The sequence below is a fragment of the Eurypyga helias genome, unplaced genomic scaffold, assembly GCF_000690775.1.
Source record: "Eurypyga helias isolate BGI_N326 unplaced genomic scaffold, ASM69077v1 scaffold25481, whole genome shotgun sequence".
Lineage (NCBI taxonomy): Eukaryota > Metazoa > Chordata > Aves > Eurypygiformes > Eurypygidae > Eurypyga > Eurypyga helias.
The window spans coordinates 1-13,933 of record NW_010230656.1 but is presented as its reverse complement, the minus strand read 5'-3'; the positions used below and the strand labels follow the sequence as shown (position 1 = coordinate 13,933).

General features: G+C 45.0%; 1 protein-coding gene across 1 annotated transcript in view; it reads right to left on the bottom strand.

The window, feature by feature from the left end:
- SLC13A2 (solute carrier family 13 (sodium-dependent dicarboxylate transporter), member 2) overlaps positions 1-11,708 on the bottom strand; it is a 12,486-nt gene extending 778 nt beyond the window's left edge. Inside the window, exons 1-11 of the mRNA XM_010160829.1 lie at positions 11,556-11,708; positions 8,316-8,444; positions 7,857-7,993; positions 6,557-6,783; positions 5,477-5,657; positions 5,131-5,253; positions 4,001-4,222; positions 3,807-3,898; positions 3,337-3,458; positions 1,184-1,345; positions 85-222 (exon numbers count right to left, since the gene is read on the bottom strand). Coding sequence (XP_010159131.1) covers positions 85-222; positions 1,184-1,345; positions 3,337-3,458; positions 3,807-3,898; positions 4,001-4,222; positions 5,131-5,253; positions 5,477-5,657; positions 6,557-6,783; positions 7,857-7,993; positions 8,316-8,444; positions 11,556-11,657 — 1,635 coding nt within the window. The 5' untranslated portion in view covers positions 11,658-11,708. The remainder of the gene's footprint in view (positions 1-84; positions 223-1,183; positions 1,346-3,336; positions 3,459-3,806; positions 3,899-4,000; positions 4,223-5,130; positions 5,254-5,476; positions 5,658-6,556; positions 6,784-7,856; positions 7,994-8,315; positions 8,445-11,555) is intronic.
- Between the last annotated feature and the right edge of the window lie 2,225 nt (positions 11,709-13,933).

Sequence of the window (13,933 nt, the reverse complement as noted above, 5' to 3'; positions counted from 1 at the left end):
ACTCTTTCAAGAAGAACCAAGGTTAGAAAAAGAGAAGATCCAAACTAGTGATGAAAATTCTGAAAAGAATGTAATTTTGCTCACCATATCTATAACCTTGAGTTGTCCATATGAGAAGACAATGGCGTTAGGAGGAGTTGCCACTGGGAGCATGAATGCCAACGACGCGGAAAGTGTACAGGGCAGCATGAGATAGAGTGGATTGAGGCAGATGGCTTCAGCCTGTGCAGGAGGGGAGAGCAAAGATGATGGCTTCGATATACAAAAATGCACAGAAATCTTTTGGCAGAAGACTGATTATATTTGTCTGTGTCAGAAACCTCATTCTGCCACAAACACTGCGGCCACTCGTATTTTGGTTCTGCTGTAGAAACTTCTAGCCAAGGTCTTTATGCAGCAAACGCAAGAATTGATTTTGTGGTCAATGCTTTCGGTTCCTCGTTGTGGAATCTGATCGCTGCTGCAGTATAAATTAATAATAATGGTTGTATTCAACTCTAAACCTGGGAAAAAATGTAGAGTAGCTTCAAACTGGTTAAGAACAAAATTAAATTATCAGGAAAACAGGGTAGCCCAGACTCTGAAGGTGAGTGGATTGGTTTAGGGGTTAGCTGAACTCTGGGCAAAAAGATTTTGGTGGAGGTTATTCCAGTTTCTGTCTGGAACCAGCTTTTCACGCTGCAGAACTATGTCCTCCCCAGCAACAGGAATCTCCTGTAGAAATGCACAAGTCTGAACTGGGTCATAGAGCTTGACTAATGCTATCACCTTCAGAGGCTTCCAGAAGGCCAGTGGTCGGAGTGAAATACAGTAATGGAATGCTGCAGGGAAGCAAATGCTGCTGCTGTTGCTGTCTCCATGCAGAACAAATAGGAAAAAACAAGTACAGCTGGCAGTGACCTCATGAGGTTGTTTAGGCCAGAAGGCAAAGTCTAATATGCCAATGAATTTAATCCCTTTGCTTTTCACCAGCAAGGATTTTAGAAAGGTTGAACTAGGCACAGCGTGCGTGATATGTGCATGCACATAAATTTATGTATCTTTTAAGTCTTGTATTCCTGATCAGATACATGAACGGGTGCTTGGCTACGTCAGCCAGATAGGTTTGTAATTGAAAAGATGTACGCTCGGAGAAGAGTTGAAAGCTGCTCTTCTAAGAGTATTTTGAAATGCTGGAACTTACCAGTGAAGCCAGAATAGGGAGGAAGAGGGTAGTGGTGGCCACATTGCTGGTGCACTCAGTGAAGGTGGCAATAAGGAGACACAACAGGAGAGCGATAGCTGGATGAGGGATTTGCTGCAGAGGGGTCAGTTTGCTACCTAACCACGAAGACAGACCAGATTCCTGCAAAAGAGGGAAGAGGTCTGTCAGGGTAGGCTGGGGAAGAATTAGCCACATCAGTCCTGTTACATTTCTCTTACCAATTCTACCTGTCCTCCTTATAGAAGTTCTCATAGGAACTGCGTTTTGTAGAACATGTAAGAGGCAATGCTCCTAGACATGATAATTTGGTAGGTTAAATAAAAATAAACATGCTTTCCCTTCTGAAGAATTTGAAAGAAGATGATCCACATACAGTATGTTATTGACAGCAAATAATTATTTTGCTGTTTGGCCCATTAGTTGTACCTGATCGATATTTGGGGCTTTTTTTTTTTAATCTAAACAATGATCTTTTGAATTCACTTTCTAAAAATTACTTCCTATATCTTATTGTAGTGTTTTAATGTCATTTCACCCCATTGTCTGAGATCGTGATCAACTACCTGAAGCTTTTCATACCTTCATCCTTCTCTGAAAAATACCAGCATCTCCCCTATCATTCTGGGCCGTGGTTCGGGCATCCTTATTATTCAGCTGCTCCTCTCCAGAGAACATATCCCAGCTCTGCCTCTCTTGCTGCTTCGTGCATCGTGGCCTAGCTTTCTGACTGCTTTTGCAGCCGCCATCCTTCTCCATGTCCTCCCCGTTTCACATCTTGGTTCCTTCAACCTGGCTCTTCTGACACCGCAAAGTGCTATCACAGGAGGGCTGGAATCCATCCTGAAAGGACTACTCTAATTCCCTGTCCTAGGGCAGGATCGGCTCTACCTGAAGGGTTACGGATAGACGTTTTTCAAACTTCTCATTAAAAATCTCTCGCAATGAAGTTTCCAAAATCTCCCCAGATAATTTTTTTCAAGTGCTTAAATATCTTTACTGTTGGATCATTTTCCTACTGCTTAACCTAAATTTCCTTTGCTGCAATTTAAGCCCATTAGCACCATCAGAATATTAAATACTGTACTATCTTCCTTCCTGCAGCAGTTTTTATGTACTTGATGACTTATTCTAGGATAACTTAATGTAATTCCTTGAACCTTTGCTTTTCCAAATGTGTTTCCCAGCGATCCATCATTCTTACTACCTTCCTCTGGACTGTCTTCACACAGCCCACGTGTTGCTGAAGACTGATATTCAAAACTGAATACGTTACCGCACCTGAGGACCTACCAACCCTGAGTGGAAGGATTGTATTTTATACGTCTTAGGTATGATGGTTCTACCTATGGGTTCCAGTTGTTTGCTTTTTTCTCAGTAGCAATATAAAAATATTGACTAGAATAATGTGTATGAGCAGCTTTAAAATTTATCCGGTCAGTTCCACCGCTTCCATTTGTGATACTTGGTTATTTCTGCCCATTTCCCGTAATGAGTTGCATCCTTGTTTTCTAGAAACACTTTTACATTGTCATCTCTTAATTCTAAACTAGTATTTCCCAGCTCTTGAAGCCTTTTCCAATGTGTGTATTGTCTATAGATTTAATAAACGTACTGTCTGTTCCACCATCTAAGTCATTACTGCAAAATGACCGGTAGCACTGGACTCCTGGCAGATCCTGCAGGAGTACACCAGTCCCTTCCTCAGTCTGACAGCCAGACGTTTTCACCTGCTCCTGGTACCTCTACATTTGTCTTCTAGTAGTTCAATTTCAATCATATTTCCTTAAGTAGTTTGTTTGAAATAGCCTGGGCACCCCGCCTGGGCACATTATCTCCTCGTGCTTGCCACATCAATCAGGTTTTACTTAACAGAACCTTTAATGTGTTGGGGAAGTTTCTTAATCGACTTTTCTAGAAGCACAGTTAATCACGCTGCCTTGATGTAGCGCCATCCCAGTCGCCCAGCCAACAGTAAAGATTTGCTCTAATCGCAGGACTCCTCCTAAGGATGGTGAAGTCTCGCCTGCTGCCACTAGCGTTAGGTGCTACCAGCATGCCCCCTTGCGTCCTGGAAGAGCAGGATGGCAAACACCCAGGAAGACACAAATACCAGGTAAGCAGAGGAATGTTACCTCGCTGCCTTTGGCTAAGGCAAAGCCACCTCCCAGGAGAAACACAATGTTCCATGGCATTTTCTGGTGAACTACTTTCCAGTCCAAGAGAGCTGGAGGTGCTTGGACCTTTGGCTTGCTGCCTAAAATCCAAAAAGATGTGGTAAGCCACATTCCGTTCTCAAGAAAGGAGAACTTTCTTGACTTTCTTAGTCAAGAAAGGAGTACTTCTTGGTGGGAGGTGAGTTTAGTCTGAACACCAGGAAACTGGAATTATTTCCTAAAGCAAATGATGAGAGCCTCATCAACAACGATTTTAAAACCCAACTTGGAAAAGTACTAGTGAATGATCTGTAGCTGCTCCAAGGGGCAGAGTAGAACGAAAGTAAGAGCGAGGGAGAAGCATGGCAGCAAATCTGCAGAACTGTATGTGTGTAAGGCTTGCCGTGTGCCTTCTGACAGATGGCTTTTGATGCCTTCAGTAAACGTACCTGCTTGTTGTTTGTCCTTGTTGGAGATGTTGGAGGGGATGATGAACAACAAAATTGAAATGAAGATGGCAACTGTAGCATCAGTGACATAGCTGCAATAGATCAGTCAGGTATTTAGTCGAGCCGTGGCTTCGTTTTTATCAAATCTAGCCTACTGCATTTTTATGCAAGATGAGGAGGAGAAGGGGTGGTACCTTGTGTCATTTTTGTTGAAAAGAACTGTCGCCCAACCTGGCATGAACCCGGGGTCTCTCGTGAACCACAGCAGTACCAACAGGATGAAGAGGATCAAAACTGCTATTTCTGCGAATTTCATTGTGCCCAACTTCTTGCTCTCTTCCTTGATGATGTCATAGGCCTGTTGCTCCTTAGCCTTTGACAAGGCATTTGTAGCACAACCAAAATTCTTCCGAAAACTAGAAAAAAAAAAAAGACAAGAAATACCAGAGAAATTTGCCAGATATCCTCAGAGTTAAAAATCAAAATTTTATACTCAGTCATGTTGTCTTTAGACACAGGTATTTATATATGCCTATAGAAATGACATTGTTGGCACAGCACCAGCAGCCTTAGGTGTTGGATAGTAACCTCATTGTATGTGTACTGCTGAGGTGATCAGAAAGAGACTTCCTACCCCTAAAAGCTCGTGATCTAAATATAAACAGGCATGCTATCTGAACATGTGGGGAAATAATGTCCGCGGTAGTGTGACTGACAAGGCTGTACCATCACCACTAAACAGTCGCCAAGCTTTTTAAAATTACAGAAAAGGAGAATTTTGAGGAATTTGAAGATGAAAGTGCTATTGCAGGTATTGCAGAGCTCTCTCATTTAAAGGGAAGGAGTTTGGGCATACTACAGGCGTGATCGGCTAAGTATTAAACAGGTAGGTAGCGCAAGCCTGTTGTATGGGGTCATTAGCATTGGGAACTGGCACAACACTGATCCTCTAGGTCTGTAGCAACTCTTGTCACAAGGGCATTTACCGGCTCTATGTGGAAATCAATTTCCTGGTTTGGAGCACACCAGTCTTTCAGGACGCCAGAGTAATGCTGCAGAACAGGTTATATGCAGTTGTAACTTCCTATTTTCATCTACAGAGTATATGTAGCTGGGATTTGATCGGGTTCTTTGGAGAAGAAGTTGCAGTATTTTAACACTTTGTATGCTGTTCTGCTAGTCTGTTGTATGCGAGGGCTTTGCCACTTGCTGTCTGACTTTTGAGCACAGGCTCATCAATGCAAGTATCATTGGTGATACAACGTGGAGTGAGTAAGGGCTAACAAGCCTGCCAGGTCTACTACAGTGTGTGGAGGGTACTTACTTAAAGCCCAAGTACAGTATCTGCAGCCAAATCCACGCAAAAAACAGTAACAGGATCATGGTGGGGAAGGCAAAGGAAAACCAAGAGGCAAAGTTGATGATATTGCCATTGTTAGGGAAGAGCCTGTAAAATGTAGATGGCTGTTAGTGTCCAAAATTCCGCACTCTCTTCTGTAATTAATGATTCAGGGAAAAGGAGGCACTGTGGGGCCCACCAAGGAAGAACAGCTAACTTCCCACCAAATTACCAAACCGATATTTTCCCTCCCCGCGTTGGCTGGAAGTCAGCCGTAGCAGAATGATGCAGTTGTACGTATGTCTGTAATCCCCAATTCAACCAGACTTACTCATCAACCTGTCCTTGCAGCACCAGGTTTGGTGTTGTCCCAGTCAGGGTTGCAATCCCTCCGATACTGGCCGAGTAACAGATGCAGAGGGACATTCCCTTGGAGAATTTCTTGTGTTTCTCCTCCAGCAGATTTTCATTTCTCTTTCTGTCTTCCTCGACTGTCAGGACGTGACTATTACCTAGGACCCAAGACAGGAACAAAAGAGTCACAGAAGCGAGATTGGATGGCCTAATTCAGTATTTCAAGGCTGACACACAATGGACTCAAAGCTGAAGGAGCCCAGTTTCCTCGGTTTAAGGCTGGCTTTGTTAGTTCTTTGCTCTTCTGTCCATTTTCACTGGTTCTCTTGATACAGAGCAGTTTTTCAGAAGAGAAGTTGAAATATGTGTTCAAGGCCGAACATGAGTAACTAGGGCAATGTCTGAACTGCACGTGGAGGGGAGAGAGGCAAGAATTCAGGGAGGTACAACAGAGTCAGGGGGGCTGGGCTGGAGGTAACTCGTTCTGTACCAGCCCCTGACTGTTGGCATTGAGATCTGCATTCAGAAACACTTGAGTTGTCTCGGAGAGGGAAGAGGGCCAGACAGCTGGTAAAGAGAGATTGTTGTGTGATTGTCTATCTTCGGATTAGAAAGATCATTTTAATCCCTAACCTTCTGGCATGAAACAGGCCAGAAATTTTCCCTTGGAAACTCTCTTTTATCTGGTAAGTTACACAGTAGATAATAATTGGACTAACGTAGCTATCTAGGGGAATATCAAGCCTAATGTAAAGGCTTCAGCTAATGGAGAATTTCTACATTTTGTTGTTTCATTGATCAGCACTTCATATTTTTGATCTAACTTCAGCCAAGTTGGTAGATTCACAGATTCACGGAATGGTAGGGGTTGGAAGGGGCCTCTAGAGATCTTCGTGTGCTTTTGTCTGGTTCATGGAAGAGCCTCATAAATGCTGCCCGATTCCGTCAGGATGCTTTAGGTACATTCCTCTTTTAGAATTTACTAGAAACTGTAGTGACACTGAGGAAGGCATCAGGTCATCCTCCGTGATCCCCAAAACACCCATGACCCACTCACCTTTTTCCTCTGTTTCTTTGGAGCTGTCCGGTTTAGTTGACTCTTCCTGGAGTTCAAAGGCTTTGTTGATGTTTTCAAATGTTTGGCCAACGGTTTTGGAGTCCATTTCTGACCTGTGCAACTGTTCCAGCACCGCCTGTGCTATTGGGACCATCATGGCGGTGGTGGCGGTATTGCTGATCCACATCGACAGGAAGGCGGTCACGATCATGAAACCCATCAGAAGCCTGAAATGAAAAGGTTTGAAAAAGCACTGCAATGTCCTTTTGTTTTTGTGGTTACAAAGCTTCGGCTACGAATGGTGGGTTGGGAAAACCCTTAGCAATTCACACCTAGCAGTCCCTCTCACCCCAGTCTGCTCTGATGACACCGTGAGATTTAACATAAATAGTTCTTTTTGCACTTTCAGCCAGTTGTGCTTTTCCACTCTCACTGGACTAGATAAACTGTGTGCTCCGAGACACCAGCTTTCCACTCTCACTGGGAGAGTCCTGTATTCTGCGTGCTTCCGAGGAAGACATGCCATCTCAGTGACACCTGTTGATGTATTATATTTTCAAGAGGAATTGCAAACCAAATTTGATCCCAAATGGCAATCAGTTTAAGCCATGAGGAGGATGATCTCTCCTTTTTTTGTAATTTTATCCCACCTCTATTATTTAAGATTCTCTTCTTACTCATACAAAATTCTAATCCTTGTTTCAGTATTACTCTGTTATTTGTCTCAAAATTATTCTTTAGATGAGATGCAGATTATATATTAGATGAAAAGGGCTTTATCCTGGACGCATTTTTATTCTATTGCTTTGTAATTTCCTTCAGTATTTCCTCTACTCATGATCTCAGACAAATTAAATAGGGCCATGTAGCCTTGACATAGCTTAAAGCCCCAGCCTGGTAAACATTTGGTGCTTTCAAAACAGGCATCCCCATATTTTCTCTTCCCTTTGCACCCAGGATGACAGTTAGAGAGTATCTGTTTGGTGTATTTCAGCTGTAGTCTTTCCTCATTGTCTAAAGCTGTGCTTCAGGCCAAGCCCAGCAACAGCCTTGTCATTCCAGAATGGACTCTCTTGTTGCCGTTTCTCCACCTGAAGCCATTTGGAATTCAAAAAAGAGGCACCCGGTCTGTAACACATCCAAGGATCCCCATTTGCAAGGTTTGAGCAGGCACTAACTCGCTTGGACGACAGAACAGCGTTTGTCAGCTATGATTTGCAGATTCATGTAGGAGAATCTGAGCTAGGAATTAATGCCGTAAAGTCCTTTATCCCGCAGCGTCTTCACGACGGTTACTCACAGGGCTGGTCTGACCCCGGTGATAAGCAAGACCCGCAGAGCAACGCGCTTGTGCAGGTCCCAGTTCTCAATAGCAATGGCCATCAGCAGCCCCCCAATAAAGAGCATATTGGTGTCCTTCAGATACTCCCTGCAGACCTGTAATATGGACAAGGGAGAGAAAATAGTGACCAGGAGCCAGTGTATAGAGACAAGGTGCTTTCCGAGGGAGGATCTTGTCCCTAAAACAAGATGCAGTAACTATGGATTGCAGCTAACCAGTGGATTTGTGTGGATTTCAGATTAGCAGCTCCACCCCGAGTTCACTCTATGCTCATGCAAATCCTGCTCCACCAAGAGGGTGGACGGTTCCCTGTGTAACAGGGAATCCTCTTTGCACCACACCCTGGCAATTACCCCAGAATAACAGCAGCTGACCAATAAATACATAGGCAAACATGTATAGAGCAAGGTCTCTTACTGTTGTTGAATCCATGATATTCATTAGTGGGAAGAGCAGGACAGGGAAGAGGGCTGTGACAGCCAACGGCAGGGCTTCCGTGCACCAGAACAGTGCCATCACTATGATAACGTAGCCACATTCGGCCTCCTGACGAAGAAGAGCACATGCAGTCAGAACAGACTGTCCATCTCACTTAGGCTGTGCAAAGGCAGCAGCCCATAATTATATACGTTGCTTGATAAAGGGATTTGGGAAAAGGCTATTTTCTGCCTTTCTCTCCCATCTATCCCCCTACTTCTGCAGATCCTAATCAAGAACAAGCTGTTCAACAACCTTGTCAGAACTGTGAGGAAAAGACTGGGGCCTCCAGTGGGGAAACCCAAGAAACTTAGGAAAGGAAACAAGGTGATGACTTCGGACCCTTCATGATAAGGGACTGGCTGTCCCAGCACACACCTTGTGATTTTGCTGATGGTGGTATTTTCTTTTCATATATTTCTGTCTTTGAGTTGCAGAAACAGCTACTGATGCAGTCAAAGTTCCTCTACCTTTTTCTCCGTGTGTTTCAGGGCATGGCCCCGATGAACCCCAATTAATTTCACCAGCCTGGATTCCTTGTGCCATCAATACTTGTACCTACTTTTCATTGGATTTTTAGCATAGTGCAGACTTTGAAAGGCTCACTGACAAACTGGTCACGGCTTCCAGAAAGTATGCTCCCCCATCCCATGTTACTCTCTTTCTGAGAAAACACTGATTTAGTTCTGCTTTGGACAACTACTCCAAATTTCACATATTTACCACTAAAAAGGTTCAAAATGGCACATCACGAGATTTTCATACGGCTGGACTGATGAAGAAACCAAGGAAAATTAACACTGCCGGTTACAGTGTCTTCCTTATTTTGGAACTAGCGCAATAACGGGTGCCGGCAAATCCAGCGGAAGAAGAAGGTGGTTGTGTGGTCTTGGATCAAGGATGCCCACTGGGTATACATATATATGGACAGTTTGAGTAAAAATGAAGTGATGGGAATGATGGAGAGAGAGAAATTGTAATGGATAGATCATGGAGGATTAAACCAAGGAGCTGGAATAATGGGTGGCAGGATCAACCATGTGATGCTTTAGAATGTGCTCAGCACTCCTGAACGTGGCGTGGACGTTACAGAGCTGGTGAATGGAAAGGGTGAAAGGGGAGCTGGGTAGCCTGGAGGACAGAAGAAGATAGCAATCTAGGCAGTAGATGACCAAAGCAGCAGGGTTGGAGAAGTAAAGCTGAAAGAGATTCATGAAGAGAGAAAAAAATGCCTTTTTGAGCCTCATTTTTGAGGTGAGAACCTTAGTTATACATCCATCAGGCACTGAAAGCAATTTTCCATTTTGCTGATCTGTTTTCTCCCATTTTTGTTGTTGAGGGATGCCAGCGGGTGTCCTTTGAGAGACCCTAGCAGGGCTTTGGAATGTGTGTCACGGGCATGGTGGTGGTCTCTTCCCGCCTGCTGTGAACAGGCTGGCAGTAACAGCCGGAATAAGGCTGGTCACAGAGTCACCTCTCCTGCGAGGACATTCCTCTGTCTTGAGACAAAAATCTTTAGCATTGCCTGCTCTCCTCTGCAATAGTTTAGTGTCCAGTGCTATGTCATTACAGGACAGGTTAATAGCTCGTCAGCATAGAAAAATGTGAAATTCCACCCTGTAATACAGCTCTGCATGCCGAGGCACCAGCTTTTACTGCTGAGCAGTACCCCGATGCCCAAATCCAGCCCAAGAAACCTTCTGACAGATTGTGGAGGGAGAAGTCCAGGGCCTTTTAAAGTTTTGTGTTGTAGCTGACTACATAGAAACCAGAGAGAGTAATTTTTCAGGAGGAACTGAACCAAGACTGCTCAATCATTCCACAGGCAATACCAGGAACTTATTGTATGGTAACAATGACTCTAGGAAGTTTGAACTCGTGGCTGCAGGACAAAAAGAAATAAATCTCTTTCTGGCTACTTAGAACTTTGCTAAGATCCAGATCTCTCTTAACTTCAGTAACTCTTTTGCCTATGGAAAATTAACCAGCAAAAAAAAAAAGGTACTTATTCTAGTTTTCTTCTTAGTAAGCTTTTAAGTGCTAGTTTAAGCTATTTAATTTGCATGGCAAGGGAGGACACGCCTGATCAGTCACCACGTTTCACCTCAAGCCAGTGCCGCTCTATCATTCTTGCTTGCAATCCTCTAGTCGTAGCTCCGAAGTCTGATAATGCTCAGAAAAAAGTGCTGTGAGGAAGAAGGAGCTTTGGGACAGGCTGCACAGAAAGACAGGGAAGAGCTAGTGGAGTGAAGAGGGAAGAAGGAGACTAGAAGCTGGGAGTTAGCAGGGATTGGGAGGCAGGCAGGCAGAGACCAGAGGAAAGAGCTTGACATCCACAGAGCAGCGGGAGGAGGGGTGGATTGGGACTAGCTATTTCATGATGCTGGGGCTGTAGGAAGAGACCTGAAGGCCAGGGATTGGATTTGTCTGCATGAAGAGATTGGGAGTGGGAGAAATCGGGCAGAGGGAAGAAGCAGCGGAATGCTGGCAGCCTGCCTGCTCGCGGTATTTAAATGATCGGTGTCTCGGAAACACCTGTCCCACTACCACAGGGTTTTGCAGTTAACTTTTTCTGAAGGATTCCTAAGCAAGGTGTCTTGAAAAACGTGACAATTTAAATTTTAAATCATTGTTTGGAAAGGTTCTTACAGATATATTCTCAACAAAAGAGTGAAATACGTATTATTTTGTCCTTATGTATCAGAATGCCTTGTCGATGTGGCCAAGAAAAATGCCTCTTCTGTCTGGCAACGACAACAAGGAAACAGAAAAGGTGATGTGGACTGGATACTCTTAGAAAATCAGACAGGGGATTAAAATTGAGCCTTCGATGTAACTGAGGATCACACGTCAGAGCTTCAGCACAGAAAGTCCTTCGCTAAATCAGTTAGGTGCGAAGCCAACGTTACAAAACTGCCTGTCACCGAGCATTCTTCCAGGATATGATCTGTCCCATCATGTACTGATCACACATGTTCATCCATCTATGTCCTATTGCTTTTACCTTCCCCTGCTATCAGTAGTCAAAGGGGTCTGCTCAGGAAAATGAGACCTTCAAGCAACAAACGAAAGAAGTACCTCTGAGGCAGAATCAGCCCATTCTCTGCAGCTCTGCCACCTGAAAGGAACAACTCTAAGGAGAGATTTTTGGTTCTCAAATTCAATCTAAAAAGTTCTTACCTTGGTAGGCACAGCCAGAGGCAGAGGAAGGAACAAAAGGGGTACAAAGACTAGGATCAGGTATTTCCTGAAGGACAGGGTCATCTGCAAGAAGCCAGCCATGGTGCTGGAGCTGGCCCGGTGCTGAAGGGCCGCGTGCTGCTGCCGCGGACTATATAAACCCTCGGAGTATTAACCATTGACCTCAGGAGGTTGGGTGTTGTTTTTGGAACTGTAATCAGAGAAAGAAGGAAGAGAACAAAGAAGGGAGGGGACAGCAAAAGAGTGTCAGACCAGGAACTTTCTTAAGATAATCTTTCTGATAACTGGTAAATACAGGAGAGAATTAACTCCTTGTGGACCACGTAGGTTTGTTAAAAGCATCCTGAAATGACTTAGGCTTTCGTTAAAGAATATTAATGTTTTGGCCTTTAATAATGCCTTCTTTGAGTAGGTACCGATAGTCCTCCTGTAAGAAAGAGAAACTGTTCCCTCCATAAGAGGTTGAAAATTGTTTTTAAACCAAGTAGAATACTGAAACACACATCTGCATCTGTAATACTCCAAGGCAGGGATTAGAAGCACCTACACAAAACGTTCTATCAACATCGTTGCATTCGCTGGGAAATTCAGCGGGTAGCAAAATCCACCCGAGTGGAGCTCCCGTTGCCACGTGCCACATCAAGTCCCCGTGCAGAAAGGGCCTTGCAGTCCTTCCCACCCGAGAGCAGGGGCACCCATCTTTGGGCAACCCAAGGATGACCCTCACCACAATTCTGTTTTCTTCTACCCGAACAGCAACAGGGGAAATGTTAAGGTCAGATCAGAACTCGGTTCCTCCCACGTGGCAGCCCAGTGTGTGTCGTAAGAAAGGCCAAAGAGGGAACCCACTGACTCCACCGGACACAGTGGGTTGGGAAATACTTGGCTACTGTGCCTTACTTTACAGATACTGGGCTATTGTTTTTTTTCACTTTCCTGATCTTGCAGGTCTACAGGCACAGCTGTGGTAGCTTGCTCTGTACTGGGGGAAAAACCCCAGGCTTTACAGGGAAATTACCAGCAGATCTTCTCCCAGTTGCAAGAAACTTCCAAAATACCAGCAGCGAATGACCTGGTTCTATAAATACGACAGGATGGAATTGATGGGTTTAATTCCAAAGGGAGTGCCTTGTTAATGTCACTTTGTTGCCTTTATTTGGTAGATGTGTAAGCACATGCTTCAGATAATGATGATAACATGCTGGTTTATTGGGATAAATTATCACGGCGCCGTTTATAGCTTACTGGAGCAGAGAGAGGCCCAGACGTGAGGTCATCTGATGGCAGCTCCGCAGAGAGCTGCTGCTGTTTCTCTCTCATCCCTTCTCTTTCTGTAACATGCTCATGATTAAAAACCGGTGGGGTTTCAGTCACCAGAGCTGCGGCTCACAGCTCTCTTGCAAGCCTGACGTAGGCATACGGCTCACGAGAAACAGCCTCGTGCTGCGCCACTGCCAATCCTGAGCTTTAGCATTTCAACCTTGGCACAAAAAGAATGGGGAAGAACTTTCAAATCTATATTCCCGCCCCCCGCCCCCAGTTCTGCATCCACTTCATGCTGAATTAGTGTCTGAAAAGGTGCAGTGACAAAATCAGCAGATGGCAAAGTAATTTTTCTACTTTCTACACTTATGTCCTAAGGTTGCAACCAAAATCTTCCACACCTCTGTGAGATGGTGGTTGGCCTCCAGCTGCAGTCCTGCCTGTGGGATGCAAGGGGCTGACGAGCCCTCTTCCTTGGAAGCGGCACATCCGCGGCGATGGCTCCCACGACCGCTCCTTTCAGAGATGCTGTAAACGAGCGCCGTAAGTGTATTACTGCAAAATGAACGGTTCGGTCTGCGGGGGATTTGTCACAGCTTCACCGTTAACACTCCCTGGGGGGGTGTCAGAGGGGTGAGGCCGATTTACGTTAATCTGGAGCTACTCCGGTTTATAGAAACGGGTTAAGCTAGTACTGTGAATAAAGAACAACTTGGGCTTTGCTTGCTGAGCTGCCCTTCCAGGCAGACCAAACCCAACAGCACAGCCAGAACCTCCTGCCTGTGCCAGTTTATTTTGCCCTTTGGACACAGGGATTTTCTAACGTGCTGTGAACGAACAGAAGCGATTACAGGTTGCTAACGACACTTCCCAGGTCATAGTGCATTTAAAACGTGGATTCTAACTTTTCCTTTGTCTGGCAGGAAGATAAAAATCGTGTTTTCGGTGTAGATTGCCGTAAGGGTGGGTAAATAACACCCCCACAGCTGGCAGCGGGGACGGCAGCCCAAGGCCTGACGCGCGGCCTCCCGCTTCGCACCGCCGAGCGGCTCCCTCCCTCCTCCCGCAGCAGGAAGCGCCAGCACCGGGATACA